The 27,287-nt window shown below is 33.5% G+C and overlaps 1 protein-coding gene across 3 annotated transcripts; it reads right to left on the minus strand.

Moving 5' to 3' along the window:
* Window positions 1–544: 544 nt before the first annotated feature.
* LOC110997037 (tyrosine-protein kinase Btk29A) lies at window positions 545–27,051 on the minus strand. 3 transcript variants are annotated; one of them, XM_022264982.2, is made up of 17 exons: window positions 26,781–27,051; window positions 26,350–26,503; window positions 23,942–24,073; window positions 22,577–22,670; window positions 19,588–19,764; window positions 11,199–11,269; window positions 10,097–10,171; window positions 9,406–9,470; window positions 8,513–8,578; window positions 7,987–8,115; window positions 6,413–6,606; window positions 5,289–5,460; window positions 3,945–4,110; window positions 3,511–3,606; window positions 2,517–2,658; window positions 1,921–2,054; window positions 545–1,444 (listed from the first exon to the last, which is right to left on the minus strand). In XM_022264982.2, exons 2-17 carry the CDS (start codon window positions 26,494–26,496, stop codon window positions 1,343–1,345), a joined length of 1,962 nt encoding a protein of 653 aa, XP_022120674.1. In that variant the 5' UTR covers window positions 26,497–26,503; window positions 26,781–27,051; the 3' UTR covers window positions 545–1,342. The 3 variants fall into 3 exon arrangements, with proteins under 3 accessions (XP_022120674.1, XP_045489181.1, XP_045489182.1); XM_045633225.1 differs by lacking the exons at window positions 26,350–26,503; window positions 26,781–27,051 and adding an exon at window positions 25,254–25,347; XM_045633226.1 differs by lacking the exons at window positions 19,588–19,764; window positions 22,577–22,670; window positions 23,942–24,073; window positions 26,350–26,503; window positions 26,781–27,051 and adding an exon at window positions 15,885–16,006.
* Window positions 27,052–27,287: the final 236 nt, after the last annotated feature.

The following is a 27,287-nucleotide window of genomic DNA, read 5'->3' on the forward strand; positions in this document are numbered from 1 at the left end:
CTAACGCGTGTACATAAGTACACACACTCTTTTTTAAGGTATTATCCGGTTATTTGAGAACCCTTTTGTTTAACTAGTAGCGAATTTGTACTTGAATTTTCGTTACAATAAAGGAATGTTATACAAACAAAATATTCCAAACACAATTAATATACAATACTATATACAGTTAATTTAATGATATGATTAATGTACATTATTTGAGCTGATTTTTAAGTGAATGAAAACGCTAAGAAATGGCGACTAGAAGCTACATCTATGAGTATTTATACTTTGAAATCAAGTTTGCTGAGAGGCAGTGGACGGCCAGTATTAGAGAAAACAGTTGGTGGTCACCGAAATGTACGCGTAAAATTATCATATATACATAAGTCATTTAACTGTACAAAATCGGGTGTGGCTTTTAAAATTAGATCAAATTATAGAGTTGAGAATTTAGCTTGTGTCAAATACAGTTTGTGACACAGATATTTATCCCTAAACATCAACTCTGTATGTAACTTCTTCTAAGGGCGATATTCAGAAAAGAGACTGGCGCTAAGTGTAACTATGGAATACAGGAGTCAGTGTTTGCACTAAGTCTCGTCAGTCACTTAGTGACGTATTTAAGGAACCCCCTTCTGAATGTTGTCGGATTAAATTGTCAACCATTTCTGATTGACAAATCCAAATTTGACAATTTATAAAAACTTGGTTTTTCACATCAAAGATTAAGAGTGGAAACCACGAGATTTTTCATATTACTGAGATTCAATTGTAAATACAACAGTATAATTTAAAGAAATAAATTGATAACGAGATCCGATAACACGTCGAGCGCGCGAAGCTTCATATAATACTGTACTCCAAAAGTAAATTGTCAAAATTGTAAATGACATTTGACATATCATAACACTGTTTATAAATTCGCATCTATTAAAATCGAGCATCTTTGGGCGCTTTCAAAATATTTTCGCCGTCAGATTTTAACTTTAAACTAAAAGTTTATTAGCTAAAGGTTAATTTGACTGCAATTCCTTAATAGTTATTCTTACGTAGGCGATGCGTTTACTCTGCGAGTGCGTGGTAATGTAAGCGGATGTCGGCTCGAAGGACTGACGGGAGTCGCTGGAATTAAGGGACTCGCTATCCTGGGAATGAGGAAGTTAGCGGGCATACTTAGGTCGCTGGGTAGAACCGGATTACTGGCAACACCCGGATTGCTGGCAACACCGGGTATACCGACACTTATAGCGGGATTACTGGAGATACCCGGATTACCGGGTATACCGAAGTTGGAAATACCAGGGTTGCCAGGGGATACTGGCGGAGTGGGACGCAGCAGACAGAGCAAAAGACGCAGTCAATCAGCGAGTACGGTGTGAGCGATTTGAGCCAATTCTTCTTTGAGCACGCGGAACGAGGGCCGTTCGTCTGGCGCGTGTCGCCAGCATGCTCGCATTACCTGTTCATCAAATACACATGAATACCAGCAATAACCAGGTTCAACTGCCCTATCTATAGTACTGCGAGATCTTCGGGTTGCAGAAGTTCTTCTTAACTAGCTTTCATCTAAATTATTAAGACTAATAAAACTTTAATGAATCACTAGATTGTAAACTGAAGAATATAATATAAATTGTGCTGATTTTTAAAGTTAATCTATCTAAATGTACGACTATCTTAGCAAATAAACGATTTCATTTCAATGCATTCATTTCATATTATCATGTATTTTATCTCATTCATTTTAATTCATTTCATTTCATTCCATTAAATTCATTTCATTTCATATGTAAGTCACCGGTTCGAAGATAGGGTCGAACAAAGTCGGCACCAATCTCGGACATTGTAGAAATTACTGACCAATTATTATAAAAATGAATTAATATCTCTATAAAAAACCAACCTATTTTGTTGCGTAATAATACTGAAACTCACATTATATATCTCATTCAAACATCCCTTGGGTTTCTCCAGCACTTGTCCCCTCTGAACCATTTCTACCACTTCAGAGTTCTTCATCCGTCCATACGGCACTTTGCCGCACGTGAAGACTTCCCACATCAGCACTCCTGCAATTAATAATTAATCTACTATTAAAATTACTTCTACGATATGTAAAGCCTAATTTCTCGCCTCTTTCTTGACTAAGTCTATCCATCTCGTGTAAAATTTACCTGTCTTAAGAACTAACACTTTAAAAATTTGATTTGATTTATCTGTATCATAATAAACATTTTTTTACGATACAATTGATCTCTGTACCACTTTCTTGCAAATAAATGATTTATTTTTATTATTATATATATATATATATATATATATATATATATATATATATATATATAAATGGCGTTATAGCTTCGCTTCACTTTCAGCCAATCTGCATTTTTTTTCTTTCTTACTCTTCGTTTCGTGTCATTCTTGTCCATTTCCCACATTATCGTAAGTATTTCTATCTCTAGTTTTCTAAATAAATTGTAAATTTTTAAGACGCAATACTATTTTTGATGAAAAATGACAACGTTACATACCAAACGCCCAAACGTCGGATTTAGAGGAGAATCTCGTGTAGTTGAGAACTTCGGGCGGTGCCCATTTTATTGGGAACTTGGTACCGCCAGAACTCGTGTACTGGTCATCAAGGACATACCGAGCCAGGCCAAAATCTGCTACCTATAAATAAATTACTATATATAACAACGATGAGAGAGATCTGAAATTTTCTTATGGCTAAGATGAATCCTATAACAACTCAAATAAAAGGAACGTAAAGTTTCTTATTATTATTATTATTTAATTAATTAATTAAAAGTGAAAACAAAGTAAAATTCATATGGCGTACTATTATCTGTCAAATACATAAAGCAGCCAACTAGTTGAATAAACCGTTCAATTAACAGCCTAGCCATTTAACTAGCGGTCTGAAAGATGTTCAGTCAGTTGATCAAACAGCTAACTTGCCTAAACCGTGGACTGTTAATTAAAATTTAATTCCATTTTTGCCACTCTGTAACTCGAAACGAAACTCTTCAATCTGTCATATGGCGCCGGAAAACCACAACTTTGATGGTGTTTTCCAAACTTTCATGAAAAACAACAAGTACAATGGAAAAGTGTGGTGACAATAATAATGTGAATTTGACTGAAGCAATTTAATTTTATAAGAATTATTTTCGATGTCATATGTTTCATCTTTTCTATTTATGCCAAATAATGGCTTTATCATACGAATGGCCTAAGCATAAGCCAGTTTATTATAAACAAACGCTACGGCTGAACATCTTTTAGGCCGTTAGTTAAACGGCTAGGCCGTTAATTGAACGGCTAATTAAGCTAGTAAAGAAGCGGCCACTAGTTTTTTATGTACAGAAACAAAGTCTTAAGACTTAATAATAAGAAATATGGCATTGTGTAGTGAGAATGAAACGAAATAAATTCGTTTTCCATTTGATTCTGATTGATTATATCGAAACCAATACACGTCATTCGTCATTCTCTCACATTCACACCATCCAGTAAACTTACTTTGACAACATTTTCATCTCCCACCAAACAATTCCTCGCGGCCAAATCCCGATGAATGTAATTATGTCTCTCTAAGTATGACATACCTTTGCACACCTGAAAAATAATTATTTATTTATATTATAAAATATTAAATAATAATTGTCGTGTATCCATTATGTTCCGGTGCTATATTTATGCTGATAATATCCTTAGTTCGCAAAACCGATTCGGGGCCGTTCAAGTATTCCGTAACCTCTTAGGGGGGTGAGGAAGGGGGGGGGGGTTAACCAACAGATTGTTTATTTTTTTTAATAAATTCGATTTTGTACTATTATCCATGTCGAATGTCATGAAAAGTTTTTATATACGCATCTAACACGCGCTCGTACGTTGAAAGAAAACATTATGTATTTGTGATGTCATGTTTCCTTATTGATAATTAAATACTTTACCTGTATACACATATCGAGAAGAACAGCAGGGCCGAGCTGGTCTGGAGATGTGCGTCGCAGGTAGTTGAACAACGAGCCATGTCGCATATATTCAGTTACTATGTATATCGGTCTGTGCTTTGAACACACACCGTATAGCTGCACCAAGTTCTGATGCTGAAGTTTGCTGGAAATGTAAAGACTTGTAGAGCGGCTATATATATATATTTGTCTAAGAGATATCCTCTATTGGGAACGAGACACTGTCCTTTAATTTTTAAATAAATAGTTAAAAAAAAAACATTAATTAGTTCCTCGACAAAGAACTCTTTCAAACGCTATTTGGATCTCTCGCTAATCTAGCTGCTGTTTAAATTTCATATTAATTTAATAATAATTATATTTTTGAAGTGAAACTTCTTTATTGGAGTCGGAAATAATTGACCTTGTCTCTAGCACGATTGATTCGAAAAGATTCTAAGCCAATATTAACAAAAATATATAGTAACGATAACAATTATAGTAATAATTATATTACAATAATGAAATTATGTATAATCTTATTTGTAATAAGGTAAAATTAAATAATTGTATAATTTGTGTTCAAATCAAATCAAAATTTTTTTATTCATGTAGGTAACAATGTACACTTATGAACGTCAAAAAAAAGAAATATTAAATGAATTTAATTTTACATTTACTGCCAGTTCTCAAAACAAGGGCGTAGAACGGAAGAGAAGAACTGGCAATAAACTCTCCGCCACTCTTTTTAATCGCCAAGTTTTTTTTTACACAATGTTTGTAAGGAGCTGCAACCATTACACCATGTTCCATGTGACATATTGAGTAATAAAGAATAGAAAAATAAGTTAATGTCTATGATAATAAACTTTTGTTAAACATTATCTTATTTAACTTTATTGAACTAATTTCTGTAAAGTTGCATATAGTAGATAGTTTTTCGAAAAATAAAGTCAAATAGATAAAAAGTTTTATTTATCAGGTGTAAACATACACATTTTAGGACATAGCAAAAATGTCATTATAGGAGACCGAAGAGCTGTCAGCTACCTCGGTCAAAGAATTAGTCTAGCTATTCAAAGGGGGAACGCTGCCAATATCTTCGGAACCTTGCCTAAAGGGGTCTTAATAATATATTTTAGTTATTATATTTATATTGTGTATTTTATCATATTTTTTAAGGTTTTATTTAGGTTCATAGGTATTAATGAATTTTTGAAATTAGATTTAAATCTCCAGTTTAGTACATAATTTTTAACTAACCTAATATATTTGTTACTCAATAAAAATCTCAATTATTATGAGCCGTCTCTATATTTTGTGTGCAATCAGATAAAGACTTACGTCATAACCTTGGCCTCATCAATGAAGTCGTCTTCAGACATCGTCCCCTCCTTCATCATCTTGACAGCAGTGTCAATTCGTCCACGCCACTTACCGCGACGTACAACGCCGAATTGACCCGCCCCCAATTCTTCTAATAATACTAATTCCGACGGATCTATCTCCCATTTATCTAAAAAATAAATATTCATACTACATAATCTCGCTTAATTATCTTTAACATAGTTTAAATGCTCTTTAATATTTTAAAAATATATAACAAAAAGGCTGGCAACGCATTCGCGAACCTTCAGCCAGTTTTTTTAAATAAAAGAACCTTTCGGGTAATGTAAACACGGCCACTATGCCGCAAGAATAAAGTATTTTGCTGAATGGATTTTAATGAAACTTTACAATATAATAGCTTATACATCAGAATAGCACAACGGCTACAATTTATTAATATATTGTGTGAATTGTCCAAAATATGAAGTAGGAAAAAATACCATATGCTTCCAAAACAGCTAGTAACACATACGTAATATATGATGGAAATGTTTATCTTAAATAGTCCTACAAAAAAGCCACCTACCGCCACAGTATACATCTATATATTATCTGATGTAGATATATATGTCGCAGTGAAGTAGTTAAATCAGAGAGTTAATTGAATCTCTAGACAGCTAATTAAAGATCGATATTCAATCAAGTCGCTAAAGTTCCGTCAGCCAAGTAAAAGTTTGACGAGTTTTACGTTCCTAGGCAACAATACTAACTTAACCTACCATTTACAATAAAACAAAACAAGAATTTTCCAAGCTCTCAGTTCTTCACGATCACACCGAAATACAGACTTGATTGAATATCGATCTTAGATTAACTGTCTAGACATTCAATTAACTCTCTGATTTAACTACTTTACTGCGACATATACTTATTAGCCAAAAAAAGTGAACCATAAATACAATAAAAATAGATAATGCTGAAATGCACATTTGGTAATAAAAAATCCTTTCTAAATGAAAATATATTCTTTTATCGCTTCTAGTTTAACGTAAATAAAATATGTCTTTCATACTACATAATTTGGACAAATATTATAAGTCAGGGGCCACCATATCACAATAAAGGTTAATTAATCTTACCGTGCGATAGTCCAGCCGTGGGCGGGGCAGGGCGATCGCAGGGCGTGGCCTTGAGTCGCGAACAGAGTCCGCCACTATTATGCCTGTGGTAGTTGATCAGGTCGGGAATTGTTGGACAGCAATGCTTATCCGAGAGGTAGAATTCGCCCCGCCCGTTGTGCTTTATGTGGTAATGTTTGGTTTGGGGGTGAGTGCTGCAATTGATAATTCAAGTTTAAGAAGCCGGCCTATACAGAAAACCTTCTGCTTGATGTGAGGCATATTCTATAGTGTCGAAATGTTTAAAAAGCCTGCAACCTTTTTAGGCCTGGGCCTCAGATATCTGTATCATAATTATTTGTTAAGCGGTGCAAATCAACTCGGTAATCAGCCTCGCCAGTGTTCGATGCAGGCCATCTGTTTGGGTTTGGCAAGCCGGTTTCTAAGGATGTTTTCTTTTCGTTCGAGCGAATATTTTATTAAATTGAAAGAAATTCCATTGGTGCACAGCTGGGGACCGAACCTACGGTATCAGAGTTACATTCGATCCGAAATTTATTGCGTGATGGTCAAAGAAAGCGATTGGAGACGAGTGGAGGGAAGGATTTGCCATTTTGCAAGAAGATAAGGAGTTTGTTTTAGACTAATATAATTAGAAACCAAATCCAAGTAAAAATCTTAATACGTATTATTATTACAACCGTACAATTGAAAACGAAGTGTTAGCACGTACGCAGAAGACGAACGGGCAAGTCACCTATTTACCTATTCAGAAAATGATCATGACACAAATACAGAAATCTCCCAGAGCTAAATAGGAGCTAATGGTTTTTTAAAACTAAAGAAAAACAAAGAATTTTAATGCCGCCAGATAATGTTGGGTTGACGAAACTGAATTCATAATCGCATAATAATAAATAATAGGAAACATGACAAAGTTAATGATATGTATATGTCGCAGCCAACTAATTTTAATAAGCCGTTCAATTAACTGCCTAGCCTTTTAACTAAACGGCGCCGTTTAACTAACGGCTTGAAATATATTCACCCGAAGCGATTGTTACAACATTTAATAAACTGGCTAATGTTTAGGCCATTCGTACGATAGACTCATTGATTGGCAGAAATAACAAAGATATTTTGGCAGAAGTAACATAGGACATATAAAATATTTAATTTAATATTAAATTTCTTAAGTCAAATTCACATTAATAATATCACCACACTCTTCCATTATACTTGTTGTTTTGCATGAAGCTTTGGAAAACACCATTAAAGCTGTGGGTTGCCGACGCCATATTGACAGTTTGAAGATCTTTGTTTTGACTTTGAGAGTGGCAGAAAATGGAACTAAATTTAAATTAACAGTCAACAGGCGAGTAATGAAACGTCATCGATTGAAGTCATTTGCCTAGCTGTTTGATCAACTCGCTGAACATCTTTCAGGCCGTTAGTTAAATAGCTAGACTGTTAATTAAACGGCTAATTAAGCTAGTTGGCTGCGACATAAATAGGCCCAATCAAAGGCAAAAATCACAGGATATGAAAAAATGTAAAAGTCGCTGAAATCACTGTGCTCTCTATGAAATACTTACACTTTGGTATATAATGAAAGCGTGTACATTCCCTTGGTAGAAGAGTTGCGTACAACAAAACATCCTTCCTTATCTTCTTGCTTGAGGAGAGATTCAGCTCGCTGTCGCGACATTTCACCAACGTACCATCTGAAAGGATATAAAATTCTATTGTCATTGTGTTTCACATAAAATTAGCCTTAATTCTACCAACCCACATTATTAATAGCAACATTAGTAGTATAGTAATCTAAGCACTAAGCCGTTTGGCTGATAATTTAGTAGTTTAAAAAACAGGCAATAAGGCAAGAGGCTTATCTGATGTTAAGTGATACAGCCCCCCCCCCTTCTCTTGTCAGCAAAAGTAATCAAAGCTCTCAAAAATAAAACTACATAAAAGTATTAATTTTTTGTAGGAATTCTTGAACATGCATTTACAGAAATAGACAATGTTTGGGTAATAACTATCAAACAAGAAAATCAAAGATCAAAAACCATAAGATGTCTGTAACAATTAACGACTGTGATTAATTTAAAAAATACTTACTCGTATTTTTGCAATCCTATCGTTTCCTTTTCCTTAACATAATTACTAGGAATATATCCAACGGATCTGAAAATAAAAAATATAATTATTCAATACCCATATTGAGGAATCACTCTAGGAAATCATTGATCTCGGGTTCGAATCCCAGACGAGAAATTAAAACACCAGCCTCAATAGAGATAAATATAGACGATTCAACTCGGAGAACATTATCAATGTTTTCAACCAAACTTCTTTAACTAGAGGATCTGACAGACATATTTGTGTGTAGACTGCACTTAAACACACAAAAATATCATCAAAATCTGTCGGGCCGTTTAGTAGTTTAGTAACGAACACATGCACAAAAGATTTATATATATCAGCTGTTTATTTGCTGATAAATAACGTAGATACCGACCGCGGTGCCACATGCAGAGATGATAAGTAAATCTAAATCATCCAGAGAGCCACCCTGACGCATATAAAACAGTCACTCAAATCGGTTCAGCCGTTTAAGAGGAGTTCAGTGACATAGATACGTAAAGTAAAATTATTTTTTTTTTATATAAGAGGGGCAAACGAGCTTGCGGGACGCCCAAAAAGGGCAGTCATCGCAGCCCATAGATACCCATAGGTGCGTTGCCGGCCTTTGAGCGATGCTTTTTTATATTTCCTGTTATTTATAACACATCGTATTAAATTATTGCTTATTATTATGTTAATTTCTGTATTAAATATGACATTATAAAATTAATATGACTATTTATATATGGTGTAGTGTGCGGATTTTTTTAAACTAATGTTTCTAATTGCAGCACTATCATAGCAAATAAACGATTTAATTTCATTATTGTATATAAGTATTAATATTAATAAAAAACTATGTTACAATAAATTTTGATTAATCTTACCCATTTTCATCTTTCACTTTCCACCAATGCTCTTGCGAATCGTCTATCACTTCATATTCTGCACCCTGAAACATTATTTCACATTAACTATGCCCACAACCTTTGAGGTCGTGGCCTCTGATTACTATATCTGTACGTGATCATTTTTATTATAGGTGTTCAATTATTATTATTATTATTATAGGTGTTCAATTATTATTATTATTATTATAGGTGTTCAATTTGCTGTGCCACACACTGTCGACCTTTTGGGTCTAAACTCTAAGGCATTCCGGTTTGCTCAATATATTTTGCTTTTTACGAACTTTTTAATAATAATAATTTCGGAAATCGGAAAATCATTTCTTATATTACTCGATATTGACCACAGTTTATTGATTACAAACAAAAAAAACCCCTTAGTTATGTAACCTAAAATTAGATAACCACACACTTGAAGCATGTCCCCTTTAGTTTTTAGCACTCATAAATTATAATTTAACATTCTCCTTTCCGATAAGATCCTCTTCAATAAGTCAAGTTAGTTTTTGTAATCCCAGGGTCGCAACCCGTCTTAAAGGGCACCCCTTATATTATCTTAGTTATAAACTCATGTTTGAAACAATTAAAGTCGTTACCCAACTTCAAACAAAGTGTTTCTTAACATATTGAACCATACAAAAACTGCCACCGAACTAACTCTCTTTCTTACCTTTTCCAAAGAGAGATCACCAGTTTCAATCGCCTTGAAGGGGTACAACGCTACGACGACTTTGGTCCGCTTTTCCTGGAAAACCAAAAAAAAACTTAAGATATTGTCATGAGACATCTTTAACAAGAGACGAGCTCCTCTAATCTCCAACTCCTCTCTCCATTTGCAACTTTGGGATATCGACTTTATCAGGCGGTCTGGTCCTGCCGTCGTCTTAATGAGTCTTCGGGTCCATCGCGTCATCGGCCCACCTCCATCGTCGATCTTATTGACTACTTTAATTAGTACTGGCTTTCTTCGTAGGATTTTTTTATAAGGCAGGAGGCAAATGCTGCTACTTTAAATGCGTTGTAGGAAAACTATGACTAAATTTTTTAGTGATTTATGAAAGAAATACATTAATTTTTAAATTATATTATTGTATAACAAGTATGCTGAGCATAACACAATTAATTAAACAAAAAACAGGTGTGACAGGCATTCTCACTAAGATTGACCAAATGGAGATGTACTGCTACGGAGCACCCATTTAAAATGGAGCAAAATAGTGACGGAATCGTACCCTAGAGACGGAAAACGAAAAAGAGGACGACCACGCAAAAGATGGGAGGACGAACTGAAACTAACAGCAGGCTACAACTGAAGAAGAGTTGATAACATAGAGAACAGTGGAAAGGGTTAGAGGAGACCTTTGCCAAGAAGCACACCGAACTCCGAGAAATACTGTAGTGAAAATATATTAAAGTTCAAAACAGGATATTATTATTATTTGATTTGTAAAAGATTAATTTGTAAAGGTTGAAATGTTAAATAGTTTTCGAGTTTATTTCATACATACAAAAATGTTAAGCCCGTGTTCTAGAACGCCAATCAAACTTTTTTCATTATCAGTCAAACCATTCGTCTGCATGAAATTTGACAGTGCCCAAGATTCTGACCTATAGATTTTTTTTTTATTTTTTTTTGTTTTTTTTTTATGAGGTGGAAATGCACTTATGCAGGCCCGCATCAAGAATATCGAACTTGACGCGGGGACTGTGGGGCTGGATCTACACTCAAAACCCTCTGCTATTCAGAGGGGACCTATAGATAAACGACTCACTTTGGGTTTAGCTGATGGCGTCCCTGGAGGTCCACTTCCTCCTCCGGGCATCGTGACAGCCGCCGTGACCGCTGTAATAATTATTAATAAATGAAAATACACAAACCTTTATTAATAACAATATTTAAAGAAAACACTTTTTCTTATTTTATTTAAAATTATGTATAAATTTATAGCTTCAATCCGTTGAAAAAGTGTTTTCTTTATAACTGTAAAACTTATGTTAATCAAATATGAACAAAATTTATATCATATTTAATTTTATATTACTGTATTAATTAAAAAATATCAATATGATTTCAAATCCGTAGTTTCGACTGTAACGTTTCTAAATATTTCCATCACTCAGAGAACTTTTCAGCTTTTTGAAATATGATTTCCGTTTCAGGAGCGGGTCAATCACATAGCGGAAAATTATTAATTTGCATAATGTTACCCTAGTAGGTAGAACATGTGTCGAGTGGTGCAGTTTTCAGTTGACCCGTTTTCAGGCGTTTTCAGGACTACTTATACCCCTTTAATGAAGAAACATTCTAGACCAATTTTTTTAGGTGTGGGACAAGGACGGAATGATTCGCAAGGGAGAGGGAAGATCAGAAGTTTCGAATGCGATATCAAGAGATAACCACTGAAGAGATAAAGTGCGAATAAGGAAAGACAAGTGCTATAGTACTGTGTGAAGTGTGCGTGATTAGAGTGTGTAGTAACTGTACTTTGTGTGTGTTATTGACTATTTTTGCGAGAAATTTGTGGTTATAAATTCCTCATAAACTAATTTAGAAATAAATAAATCAGTGGCGCTACAACCTCTTTAGGACTTGGTCTAAGATTTCTGAATCTTTTACATGATTATTTTTAAATCTTACAGGCAAGTAGGTGATCAGCCTCTAGTGCCTGACACACGTCGTCGACTATTTGGGTTTAAGACACGCAGAAATATAAATTGACATAATTTAATGAAAAATAGGTCCCAGTTACATCGTTCTCTTGTTTTTTTATTGAGTAACACTAAAAAATAATAAAAAAGCACGTATCAGATTAAGTCTACTCTTAAAATAAACTGTGTTATATAAATGAATAAAAAATAATCGCAAATTATGTTGCTAAGAGTAAAACTCGAAGACATTGGACCAATTCAAGTTTTTTCTCCTTGAACTCTGAAGGTTTTTATGGAAAATTTAGTTTTTTGTTCTTTAATTTTTATTCCGTAAAAGCCTCTATAACAGTGTTTCCTAACGTGGAACCCACGCCCCATAGGGGGGCAATTTGATTTCTAGATGGAGCAATCGAAATCGGCTGGATATAACACAACGTGGAGAATTTAGAAGAAGAATTTTTAAAATTTACTCACTGTGTTTATTTAACGACTGTCTAATGATTTCTTCCTTCTTCTTCTTTTTAAGCGAACACTCAATTTTTTTAATATAAAACCTATATATAAACATCCTGATCTATGTATGTGTGACATGGCCCAAAAAAGGTTGGAAAACATATATGTATATATATCTTCCATATAAAAAGATGAAGTTCGCAATATTAAATAATTTAAATAAATATTAATTCTATATAAAATTTCTTGAACCTTAGTGCGTTATTAATCACTTTCCTTTTCAAAAACTAGTAATCGACGCAATAGGTATTGTAAGCATTTATCGTTGCGTATAATATGACCCAGTAAGATATGAATCACCCAAGCAACGGAGAAAGTATTGTGCTCTTCTACCTTTTACCGAGCGTGGGTATTATTTCTATTTCACTAAAGTATCATAGAGATCACTTATAGAGATCGTTTCATGTTTGTCACGTGTCAAAAAAAATACGGAATCGATTAATAGTCATAATATCTTTATTCATTTAGGTAAACATGTACACTTATGAACGACAAGAAAAACAAATTAAATTAATCGTAAATTTACATTTACCACCAGTTCGCAAGTCAAGGGCGTAGGGCGGGTTAAGGGGGAAGAACTGGCAAGAAACTTTCCGCCACTCAATCCCAAGGATTAGGATCATTTAGGTATTCGTCACATTTATAAAAGGCTTTATTAATTTATTTACTTTTAACAAGGGCTTTGAATTTATTTAGTGACAGCTCTCTAATTTCGCTTGGGAGTTTGTTGTAAAAACGAATACAATTTCCATATAAGGAGTGGTTTATCTTCTGGAGCCTGGTTGGTCGCACACTCAAATTAGTTCTATTACGCGTATTATACTGGTGAAAGTCACCATTTGTTTTAAAATCGTTTAGTAAGTGAGCCTTTATCTTCAGTCATTATTATACTAACGAGTTTGTTTTTCACTTTATCATAAAATCTTATTGTCAGTATCTAGTTTCTTATTGTATTATCAAAGCAAGTTTTATTATTATAAAATACTTTAATAAATAAAAATTACCCAGTATTATAATTTATGATCTAAATATATAAAGCAATCGTCGTGTTAGTGACACCAACTCAAGATCGGCTGGACCCACGTGAGTTATCTCTTTTGGTGGACTCTTCTCCGCTCCGAATAGCAGAATAACTAACGTGCGAAAAGAATTATAACTTTAAAAACATTTAGTTTCTTATTATACATATAAGATATTTTAAGTTACAATTTTAGTTGGTGCCTACTAAAATACACTTTCACAGGTGTAGGCCGCCAAACAATAACATTATCACACACGGTAAGAGATTTAAAATTTATTGGCGGAAATAAAACAGAGAGTTCAAACCAGAGACAAACTCTTGGGGTTACAAAAGAGTCGGATCAAACGAACGCATTAGAAAATCATTGATTGCGGCATTAAGTCCTGTTTCAGCAATATAATATCGTGTCTACGATATTTAAGATACTTTCCATTGATATCCCATAATCTTGTTACGACCTGTATTTTTTTTATAGCTGTTGTCTACATTTCATTGATATTAGATTATTTAGATTAAATTTAAATGTTAGATTATATCTAACCGATTTCTATATGTGGAATAACGACTAAATTATACGGGATATGTAAAAAAAAAACTAAAATATATAATCATAAATTCAAATTGTTTAATTTTTGTACATGGTAAATCAAAGGCTTTTGAACACACAGTTTAATATACCTGAAATTATCAATTAAACTGTCCCCGAGATAAAGACGGTAAGCGTGGCTAAAGATGCCATGGCTATGTTTCAGCAACATCTAGAAGAAAATATGAATTGGCATCAAAACCAATATCTGACGAACACAGGCTCTAGTATTCCCTATCTTCATGTATAGAGAAGAGACGTGGAATATCTTGAATCAAAATCAAATGAAGAAAGGCAAAGGATACTATACTATTTTCATTTTATTACATCAAATAGCTATGGAACACATAAATTATTCGGAAGATAAAAGTTCCGAATAAGAAACTTCGCGTTTCATGACGAATAGCGAATTTGACAGTCGTGAAACTTATCCGGACATTGTGAAACAGACCCATAATCTGGCATGTTAGAAAATATCTTTAATTGTTTTTAAGCTACGAAATAAAATCGAATACAACAATAAAGTTCTAATGTAGGGAACATTAGAAGTTTATTGTTGTAGAGTAGAGACCCTTGGGGTTCAAGTGCACAGGCGCTGATGACCCCAGAACTGGTGATTCCCTCGCTCAACGAATGGAAATGTCGCCATCGTTTAAGGTATACTGTCTTAGGGATCCGACATAAAACTTGCTATTATTTTAATTATTTTAGGTTTAATATTATATATAATACTAGCGGATCCGACAGACGTTGTCCTGTCTACACGTCTTTAATTTCAAAATTTCAATTTTTAATAAGCCATTTTGATGAAAATTATTATTCAAATGTTATGACAATTTATCTAACGATCCAGCACATGGTCACACACGATATAACACAATGATAACAAAACTTTTTTTAAATTTCGGGACAGACTAAAATTAAAATTCGAATATTATTTAAAATTTGACACTGCGATGGTAGCGCCGTCTGTCGGATCCAATGTAAAACATTCCAAAATCAACAACAACTAATAAATTGAAAATTAATTAAAAAAACATTGTCCAGCGGACAAAATTGTGAATCTAAACCATTCCCAGATCCCCTTGAACACACACAAAAAATTTCGTCTAAATCGGTCCAGTCGTTTAGGAGGAGTTCAGTCACATACACACGCACACAAGAAATATATATATATTAAGATATTATTTTTGATATCACTATTGGCTAAGAAAATTGTAAATACTGTAAATCTGTTTTTTTTTATAGAACAGGGGGCAAACTTGCAGGAGGCTCACCTGATGTTAAGTGATACCACCGCCCATGGACACTCACATTGTTATGATTACTAAAAAAGGTATTTAAATATTAATACAGTAACTGGGGAATTAGGCTAAATCATGCCGTTCGTCAAAATGTACCTATTGACGAGTTTCATACCGACTCTACCCATAGACTGTCCACTGAAAAGCATTTGCTTATTAAATCATTTATTAATAAATTTTTTCATACACTTGACTACCCAAGAACCTTTACCACCAACTTATAACCAGTTTCAATACCAAAACTGCACCACACATCACAAAACCCCCGAATTAGCACTTATTTTTATCACTTTAAAATCCATTTTGGCAAGTACCGAGACATGAAAGTGATTGCAAGTGAACGCGATTGCGAGGCCGCGAAAAAAAGGTCATTAAAAACGATTACCCTCTAACGCCGGGAGGAACGATGATAGCGAGAGACATGGTATTTTCGACTTCTTTTTGGTAACCATTGGTTCACTATCAGTTTTTGTTTGTAACATTCGAGCGAGACGTCCGCACGCGAGACACACGAAACACGACTGAGGTTCATAACTTTTCAATGTACCGTAACGAAACTAAGGCGACGTGCACAATAGAGCATTTATAATACTTTTCATAATAATATAGTTAGTTCAAGATGCGGCTCTCATCTCTATTCGTTTCGATCTCGGGCTGTATCTCCGCTTTTTTTCTTTAACCATTAGATTAACATGATGAAACCGGCTAGCCTTAGACCCAAAAAGTCGACGGCGTGTGACAGGCACAGGAGGCAGATCACCTACTTGCCTATTAGATTGACAAACGACCCTGAAATTGTTCCAGACATCCACTATTTCCTTTTATTTTCATTATAAAATGTGTAAAGAAATAATTACATATCTATTTGATTGTTAATAATAAGAAATGTCATAAATAAAATAAATAAAAAAGTTTATTCATTTGAAGTAGGTACATTTTCATTCCTAGGTGTATGGTTTTGAAACCCTTTTAAGTAAAAAATACCTGTGTCAGGTTTCCCAACTCTTCCATAACAAAACTTAATTCTTAATTCCTTAAAATAATTACATTATTTAACCTTATTTTATTTATTTTTTTCAACCGTTATCAACACGCCTGAGTGTGAAAAGTGTGAAATGTGTCAGTGAGTGAATGAATAAAGTGTGTGTCATATGTCAAAAGACACGCTTTATTTAATACAATTAAGAGTACGTTATTCTGTGGAAAAAGTCGCGAGTTTTGGTTTGTCACTTAAACTTTTACAGCATTTATTGTTGGAATATTTTTGGCTTTATTAATGGGAATTTCTTGCATTAATACATAGCTTTACTTGTCTTCGCGTACAGTTTTTATTGAATTATGTGTATTAAGTTCTGAATAATAACAAATATTTCACTTTTCACATACAACTCTAATAAAAATGAAATATTTATTTACCATTGTGAACGCAGCGTTACTTAGGGCGAGACAGTGAGGGCATCAAACGTATACGGCCTACATTCACTATTCGATGCTCACATAGTCTATCCCTTTCACCCACAAGTAATAACTTAATGGAGTGAAAGTGATGCAATAGATGCTGTTGTTATTCCCGACTCGTAGACTTGAGCTTAATATTTACATAAATTTTATAATCTTTTGAATGATGTGACGAACTACAAAGCTTTACGTAAGGCGTTAAGCTGCCTCCAAGGTTTAGTGGTTAACACACTGCATACTCTATGGACTAAGAATATCGCTACTAATATATTTTTATTTGCAGATCTGCCTCATACCCCTTTGGGAACAAAACACGCATGTTTATATCGTACATCTGTCGTTAACTAATTTATGATTCTGAGTACATACAGCTAAAATGTCTATACCATCCCAAAAACGTCGACATTACTTGATTTTGGTTTTCCTTGTTTAATGCAATATTTCTATCGATCTATATCTTTTTTAGGATCTGAATAACAAAGGAATTTGTACGAATTTGTTGTTTTTCAGATTTTAACATATACTATACGAGATAAATAACTTCGCAGGATTTAATGTCAAACCCGCTAAAACTTCGAAATTACTACACGGTTGCCTTTATTTACTTGAGTATTATTATTATGATACAATCCTCTTTAAGCTTCTCTTTGCCCCACTATACTCTAATTCAGAAAGGAGACTGTCTGACTTCAGTACCTCAAAAATGTATTGGATTGTTGGCATATATCAGCCACACTTTATACTTAGTATCGAAATTTTTATGTAACGGCAAGGGCAGGAGGCTCATCTGAAGTGACAAACATAGATCGCCAGAAGACTCGCAGGTGATGATAGCTTTTTAAGAATTGGTAATCTCTTTTCTTAAATACTTCACACATAGGGGTGGTGCTCGGCAAAAACGGCTTTGAAAACGATCTGGTCTCCCACAAGACCAGATCGTTTTAAAATTGTTGTTAAATCTGTGTTGTGACACACAGTGTCCCTACTGTCTTGTATTTAAAAAAAACATAAAATAAGGTTCAGTTATTGAATAATATACAAACCATGACTCAAAACTTTCCAGTACCAAAGAAAGTGAACTTAGCAAAAAATGGGGTCGCGTCATTCATACGACAGTCATGTTAATCGTTACAAGTTACTTTTAAGAGACGAGACAAGAGCCCGACATCGCTAACCCCCACTTAACATTTGAAACAATTTAGAAAATATTTCACTAATTCGACTTAGGGTCAAGCGTTCTGGAAATGTGAGTGTCCATGGGCGACGGTATCACTCAACATCACGTGAGCCTTCTGCACGTATGCCTCCTATTACATAAAAAAAGCAATTCAGTATGTAGTATCGAATTTCGACAATACAAAATGGCGGATGTCTTTACAATCAGCTGTGTAGTCTTTGTTAAAACAAATTTATTCTCAAATGAGAAGCAGTCAGTTTTATAGAAGATTAACATTGTTCCTTGTTTATTCCCAAAGTACAAAATCAGCAGAATTTACCAAATACCGTCTGCAAAAACCAACCCAAAAGTTCAGGCTCCTTGAATTCTTCGCGAATGTACTAGAATAAACACTACTTCATAAATTCGGTAGTGATCAATTAAAAAAAAAACATTGTTAAGTACCTAACTATCTATATATCTAATACGCCATTCGTTTATTAAAGTAAAATCTATAATTGAAACAGATTTATTTTTTATTTTTGAAGTTATATTTCGTTTGGCGCGTAATTTTGTACGATGCGCGCGAACACCGTCACAAAAAATCAACAACCTGGAGTTAGCTATAGCCAACATTTCAGATTTTTTGTGATATTTAAATTAAGTATTTATCTAAATAATGGGGTATAATAAAAGTTTCAATGTATGAAATACTTTTTTATATTGTTAGTGTCGTTTTTTCTACAAACGCAGAATATTTTTTTTATACGCCAAAGAAGTTACTTCAAAGGCGTGTACGTAAATACACAGGTTTTGTGTTTGTAACATTTCAGTTTCCCATAAATGTATTTAAAAAAATACTTGTAACATATACTGTAGATAGTAGTAGTATCATTATAATTGATGTGGTGAATTTTAATGAATAAACAGATCTAAACGCACATAACATTATTACATAGCTGTACAAGAACAAATCAAAAATTAAAGAATTTAATCTAAAAAAAAAGCTAATTAATTATATGTTTTCGTGTATCTATCAAGCGCCATTTAACATCGTTGTTGTAATGTTTTGTCAATTGTAGGTACTTAAAATCATTGTGTATATATTTGCAACAGGATATTATTTTTATGTGGAATTGTGTTCCTCATGCTTTTAAAAATCTTATCTGCGAAACAATTTAAGGACACTTGAATAATTATAACTTGTATGCAACTTTCTGGCTGTCATATCCTCTTATTAATAAATAAATGTATAAGGAACCCAATAAGTTTAAAAAAATTGTATGCAGTATTAAAAGAAGTACAATATAAAGCACTAGGTTCCTGTGTCGAGCCTGTCTTTTCTATTTGATAACTACGGTACTATAAATTCAGTACTATTATACTTACGCATATATATATATATTGTCAGGTGGCTTCGTACTCCTTTATATTTTTGTCTTAATATATACTAACAATATACATTTATACTTACATGGAGTAAGACTACTTGGTTCGTGCAATATCAATTGCAAATCGGGCTCTGGTAGCGGCCAAACCGCTGTGAGGGCGCAGCCCGGGGCAGACCGGCGCTCCGCGTCACAGCACGACCAGCGACGAGCAGACCAGACAGCTGGGTGATATCGGGCACGCCGTGTGTTCGATATACACACTGTAAGGGATTAGAGTAGTAATTATCTGTGATTATGGAATAAATACCACAGGCTAAAAAGAATGGGACACTTCAGCTGTCACTAATGACATTTGACAACAATGCTTGCTGTAAAATACGCAAAACACGAGTCTTCTTAGGTTTATATGTAATTAAAATTTAATAAGCTTTTATTTTAATTTTATTTATTAACACTTCGTTACATTACAATATAAAAATTAAACATAATTAAATGAAAAGGAGAGAAACTGGCGGCCTTATCGCTTCCGAGCGATCTCTTCCAGGCAAACACTCATATAATTTCACAAGTCTTCTTATTAATAGTACATATAAATAATATGTTTTACGTAAAAAAAATACATACAAAGTAATAATGTAATTCGTTGTTGACCTGTGGGAATCCGAATATACCACAGGTAATAAGTCACACTTAGTAAGGCCTACATAGGGCTAGTCTAAAGTCCTAGTAGTAGGCTAAAGTCCTTGTATATTTTAAGTATCCCTTTCAAGTCTGACTTTTGGGAAGGCGATAAAGAAACTTACAGAAAACTACAAAACAATAATTAACCAATGCTTTTCTTAAGATTTCCACGTGGTAATTGGAATTTCATTTTTGTTAATTGAGTATTTCTTTATTTTTCCGTACTAGCGTGGCCTGGAAGACACTCGCTAGCAAGACCGACCGCTCTCTAATAATACATGTTTTCTTTTTATTTGTAATGTAACGAGGTTTTAATAAATAATAGATAATAGATTTCGGCGACATTTTATAAATATTATTACCTTTATTTATCTGTGATGTTCTGTGTTTGAATCACATCATAAAAAAATGCATACACTGCAATACATTTGTGGAAAGTTTCAACAAACCATCAATTTTGACATTACACATGACGCAATATTGACCGCCTCCATACATTGACGCAACATCTCGGTCATAGGTTCAAACTAAGTTCATCATTAATTCTAAGGTTATTATAGACAGACTATCCAAGCTTATACCAGTACTACAGCCTTTCTTATCTATTTCGTGAATTTTTTCCTCAATTAGCAAATTCTGTGATTGACACACACGCCGGATTTTTGGTTTCCTCACGATGTTTTCTTTCACTATACGAGTGAGTGTTCTCGTCCTAGGTTTGATCCCCGGCTGTGCACCAATGGACTTTCTATACGCAAATATGTACGCTGAAACGATGAAGGAAAAAAAGTCGACGACGTGTGTCCTACCTACTTGCCTTTAATATTGACAAACGATCATGATACAATTTTTTATTATTTCTACCCATTATATGTTTAAATATATATTTAATGCATTAATTAAAAGTCTACTTAAAATACTAATTTAAAATTAAATCAACTAGTTGGCATGTGGGCAAAATTACCACATACAGTGCTCTTTTTTCTTAAACTCGGAATGTAACCGTAACCACAAAATGGAATGTTAAAACGGTGACTCACACTTCCTACAGTTACTGATTTGCGTCCGATAAAAAAGTTAAAAGATAAAAACGAACAGGTAGCACAATCATAATAATATCAAACTGGATCAAGTCGAGCGATGAATGTGTCTGACATGGATATCCAGTAGGCTCTATGTTCCACATGGAAAATAAAGGGATCGTAACCAAAAAACATCTATGCCTGATACCCGCCGATTTCCTCACAATGTTTCCCCCCCTTCCCGACTAAAAAGGCTCACAAGGAGGCCCCGACACAACCTAACGGATCCGGATGATCCAATCACATTAGCAAACGACAAATTAAAAGCCCGGCCAAAAATAATAACAGTAGCAATAAACATCAGACTATGGTAAAAACCGCCTTCCCCGGGGTAGGCGAGGACCTTTACTTCCTACTTCGCTCCCTCCAGTGAGCTTCCGTCCTGCCCTTCAGGCGATTGACTCCCCGCGAAGGCCCAAGCCGAAGTTCGAGTCTCACAGGAGACTCGAACTGGGCATATAGAAAGTACATTGGTGCAAAGACGGGACAGAACCTACGACCTCAATGATAAATCGGAAGCTCACTAAACCAACACTGGTCAAATGTTAGTTTAATATGGAATATAAAGAATCCGTTGGTAACTGTGTTCTAACGTACTTCAAAAAGCTTCTAAGCTAGGGTAGAACTTGACTATCACCCATCTATTTATAGTCTCACATTTATGGGAATTTCACGTTTAGGTGGAATACGAAGAAAAATTACGTACAATACTTTATCAAAAAAATCTAACAGACTTCTAAAAGTAAACCTATTATCTGAACAAATAAGCATCTATAATTCATTAAAAAAAATTTTTTTTTTAATGGAGAGCTAGAGCACTGAGACGCGCTGGCCCGTAATAACAATTAGTTATGTAAAACATTCTATTTATCTAATTTTATTATTTTTCTTCTGAAATGGATTACTTGGCTTGCGATATATATCGTGTAAATTTTATAAATATGTTCCATATAAATTTTCGTCATAAAATGAATTCAAAGTGTCAAAAAACGGCTATGTTTGGATTTTTTCCTATAGAGCGAAGTTATTTGAATCATGTATTGACCTTTCAAAATGTATAGATAAACTACTCAACTCCACCATATATTTTTTCATTTGCCCTTTAAGAAACGAAGACAAAAAATAGAAAGAACCAAACTACTGTTTTAGAGTTTTGCGATCGGATACGTCCTTAAAACCTCTTTCATCACAGATTAAGCAAAATTTGTCTTTGAAAGAGACGATTACCTACATTCTTGTTTATAAAATTTATGTTTAAGTGAAAATATTCATACATAATAAAAATAAAGGATGATCTAGATTATCTTACCAGTTCTAATATCATGTATCCAGCTCAAACGCTCAGAATGCTCGCGGGCAGCCAGGTACAGTGTATAGTCGGAATTCTGCTCCGTGTAACCCACCTGTGCACAATCTGCGATATATTATGTCATCATGAAGCTGCAAATATTATGAAATAACTTCCTTTTAAACTTTAATAAAATTTGTATTTTTCATTCACTCATTCGACTATAAATTATTAATTCATTAGGATGCTGTTCCCAGGCTCACACGAGACAAAAAAAAAGAAAAAACTTGGCGATTAAAATTCGATTTCACTGCCAGTTGATACATCATAGATAATAGAACTGCTTTGGGTGCCTTTATTTCTCATAAATGCAGGAGTTATTGAGTAACCAGAAATTAAGAACCTCATTCATTAACTTTAGGAAGTTATGGAATCTATTTACTTTAATTAATGTGTATTACGATTATCATAACCTCTTTAAATAAGTAGCTGTTTCTTTTTTTATTGTTCCACATTGGGGTTGCCTGGAAGAAATCGCTTGATGGCGATAAGGCCGCCCGTTGCCATATGTAACCTGCTTATTGTTTGTCTTTTTTATATGTCTAATTATGTATATTATGGTAACCGAGTGTAAATAAATAAATAATAAAACTTGCTTTGATGTCACATCCTCATATCCTATACATAAATAAACTTATTAACACTTAACACATTTATCTTAAATATATTGTTATTTAATATTATAGTTCATTTTGGAGACAGTAATATTTTTAAGCTGTTCCAAAACAGCAAAATTACTAATAATGGAGCTAGTCTGGGATTAGTGTTATTTTAACGGAACAAATACCATTAAAATCAAACTATAATAAAAAAGATTTTATTGGGATATCAAATATGACCATAAGATTATTTGACTAATTGCCTTTATAATATAAACACAGTTAAGGTGACACAATCATATCATAGAACTATAAAGTTTTGATGTTCAGGTAACAGTATTATTTTTTCTTTCGAAGGTATTCTTAATTAAACATTGCATCTACTGCCACAGTGACAATTTGTTTACGCGCCTTTCGTTAGCCCTTAGCTTAATTATAGTTATGTCAAGAAAATCGCGCTACTGTCATCTGTCATTGTCATACATGGCTTATAAAATATCGTGAAAGTCACTTAATTCAAAGTTTATATTTGTATATATTGCTCTATTAATTAACGACTTCTGGTAGTAATAGTGATTCCATAGTATAAAATAAAAGTTATTTATTATTATTATCCGCAATATATTAGGTATTCACTGCGTATGCAGGACTTCCGTATGTCAAAAATTTATTGGATTGTGTACATACATACTTCAATACTTAAAATTCATATAAAATATATATTTACCTGAAAGGGATACCTGTATCCAGGCGATTTCTCGTTATCACCTTCCGGAACTTGCTTGCTGAGTTCTCCAAGCTGCGCCTGTTCCACTGTGTGTATCATATATGTTGAGATGCGACCACGTTCTTTCCGTTTCTGTTGAAATTTATTATCTATACTCTATGGTCATTTAGTGGCATAGACAATGGCATTTTTGTCTTTTATGTTCTATTGTAAAACGAAATTACAACGCTGATTGCGCTTAATACACCCTAGTCATTTTCTCGGGTGTTTCCGCTAGAATATGTCGGAGTTATTTCAAATGACACTGGCATGAAACCTACATGTTTTCTCAAACCTACCGAATATATAAAATCATAAGAATCACTCAAGCCGTTTTACCGCAAACACCGCGACACGTTTAATAAATAGATTGAATAAGAGTCGCCTATAACTCAATTTAAAAACAGTTCAATCGTGCTGCAAAATTAATGTAATCACCAGCCAGGTTTATATTACGGGTGTTAACTTCCGCAGCTATTTCCAGGATATAATGGCGTCAACCAATATCCTCACTACATTCCGACCTTATCCTAGAATTTCTTTTGTAGTTTAAAAAATATTTAAATAAATCTCGATTTGACTTAATATAACGCGGTACATATGAGCGATGTAAACATGGAACTTACGAGATTAAAAATAAAATAAAATTTTCTAACGTTACCACTATATTTATCTGAACTGAACCGAAAATGTACACGAAAAGACGCAAAGGGAGCTTCAACGAGCTCTCTGACTGAGGGTTCTCAATTAATGCTGTTCACACACCACCACTGCCTATGCATACATTATCATGGAGGGCCCCTTAGTAAGCTAAGCGCTGCGCGGTGTTCTGTAAAATCCAAGTGCATTCACGCCTTGATATTTTTATAAAACTCATATGTAGAACTAATTGACATTGCAATATAGACGTCGTAATCCTTAAAATACAGATATTAGATTTTATGTAATTATATCTTTACCGATTTATTTAATTCTCGCGTATTGATTCAATTCTCCAGTTTTTATTTTTCCGTGATCAACTATGTCCGAGAATCCATATATAACTCGATGTATATTTTTACTATCATTGGATAGATTTAGGTAATTAAGATCCGCCTACATAGTTAACCGGCTTTTGTGAGTTAAAACACTAAAAACGATTTAGAAACAAACTGAATATGCTAAATAAATATTTACAAAGATATTCGTGAACACACCAATAAAACACTTGCAAATTAAATAAGTATGCCGATAAATAAATGTAAGTATTAGAATAGCAATAATAAATCTTTACCGGAAGGAAAGGGCGACGAACGGTACTGCGAAGATCCTAGACTGCCGGACCCTTTGCGTTGAGGCGACACGCCCAAACCACGCATGCGTCTTCCGACCCTTTCCTATTCACCCTAGCCCCAATCATTCTTCCCACGCGTTCTAATCACTTTGACACAATGATATTTAAAAATAGAATTTAACTATACGTGTGTACCATTTGAAACTGCATCGAAGTTATATTCGTCGCACTATTGTAGAGAAAAACTGCTTAAGATCGAAAAATACGTGTTCTTTAATTATTCATAAAATAATATTTACTAATCTCGTTTTAAAAAACTGTTTAAGAATTTTCAGGAACTTAATTTTTACTCATTAAAAAAACCCCTCTCCGTTCTGTAAATAGCATAGCCTCTATAATTGGGGTTTCACATCGTAATTCTATGGTTAATCACTTTGAGGGTCGAAATTCATTACTTATACAACATCAACTTTTCACAAGCAAAAACTTGAAGAGATTTTTGAAGTACATAATAATAAAAATGAATGATATGATTGGATTGTGAAGAATATTGTATAATTAGGTTTGTTATGAAATACATTACATAGTGTTCTCAATATTGATTCAATTACTTACACTTTTTAGTAGCAGGTAACATCCTTGTTTGCATAAAATAATAATATCCATGTTAAAAAGCAAAAAGCTATTCCAACCTACTTAATAAATAATGATGCTAGATTTAATTTGTGTTATAGGTTAATACTATATGAATTTATATTTGATGTAGGTATTATATTTCTAACAAAAACATGGAAGCATAAAATTATGTAGCTAAGTTTTCATACATACATAGATACATTCAACTGCCACCAAATAATTTACTAGCATACGTTTTAAACTGTTTTTAAGTGTTATTATGTTTTACTATTTTTTTTTATATTTAAGGTAAATTGAAAATTTGAGGATAGATTTTTGCAATTACTAAATTATTTAAGCTTGCAAACATCTACTATTATTTTTATTGATAAAATTTTAATATATCAACTTGTGTATAATGCCATCTTAATGTTAATTTATCTTTTTTCTATTATATACTATAAATCTCAATGAAACTTACTGGGCCATCTGAGTCATAGTAAATGAGCACTTGACGAGTGAGGACAAACCATCGTTCTTTGTAGTTCACTGGAGTGAATATTTTCTTGTTTTGAGACCTCTTAACCATAAATGCTTCTCTCAACACTTCATCTTCAGTGCCAGCCATAATGATCCTACAAATATATTTAATTTATCACATAAGTAAATATATTTCAAATTGTCATGGTAAAAGTGACAAAAAAATTATTATTATTAATATACTTGCCGTCTAATATTACCAAACAATGTTACTCTGTTATTGTACTGTTTCTCTTTAAGATAAAGGACAATTAAAAATTAAAAATCTGTAACATATTTTATAGTTACTCTATTGTGTGTTAACAGTTGCTATAAAAGTACTTAAACTAGAAATTATTAGGCCATAAGTATATAATGTGTAGACATTCCTACCTAGTATCTAGGTAAACCACTCAGATAACACGAGAAGACGCCTTCTTCGAAACTACATTCTACAAAATATAACAACGATAGTAGTTTTTAAGTACGTATAGACCGGTCTGGAATAAGCACTTTAAAAGCAATATTAAGCTTTGTAATATTTCACTTAAAAAAAAGCACAGAAGTTCCCTTAAATAAAAACACTTTTTAAAAAGGTATTCTTCATGAATATTATTAAACTATAACTTTAGAATATACTGCAGGTATTACAATTGCCGACGGCTGCAAGTTGAAACTTGCAAGTGAAACTTTTTGACAAATAACAAAATAGTCATTATGGACGGTTCTGTCAAATCACAAGAGTGATAAATAGTAATGACAGCTAACGCTTATAGGTTTTTTGACAAGACTAAAAAAACGTAATTTCAACGGATACCGAGTTTGATGGCATAGCCTATGTATGCTAAATTAATATATTATATTATTTTATAGAAAAAGAGGACGCCCACCAGAAACTTG

Source organism: Pieris rapae, chromosome 22 (genome assembly GCF_905147795.1).
Source record: "Pieris rapae chromosome 22, ilPieRapa1.1, whole genome shotgun sequence".
Lineage (NCBI taxonomy): Eukaryota > Metazoa > Arthropoda > Insecta > Lepidoptera > Pieridae > Pieris > Pieris rapae.

Bases quoted from the DNA above. Each gene is read 5' to 3' on its own strand.
- LOC110997037 (XM_022264982.2), bottom strand. From the start codon at position 26,496: ATGGCTGGCACTGAAGATGAAGTGTTGAGAGAAGCATTTATGGTTAAG. The intron at 8,116-8,512 runs GTAAGTATTTTT...ATATCCTTTCAG, and splicing joins ATAGGATTGCAAAAATACGA to ATGGTACGTTGGTGAAATGT. The intron at 3,607-3,944 runs GTAAAGTATTTA...ATTATTTTTCAG, and splicing joins TTCTCGATATGTGTATACAG to GTGTGCAAAGGTATGTCATA.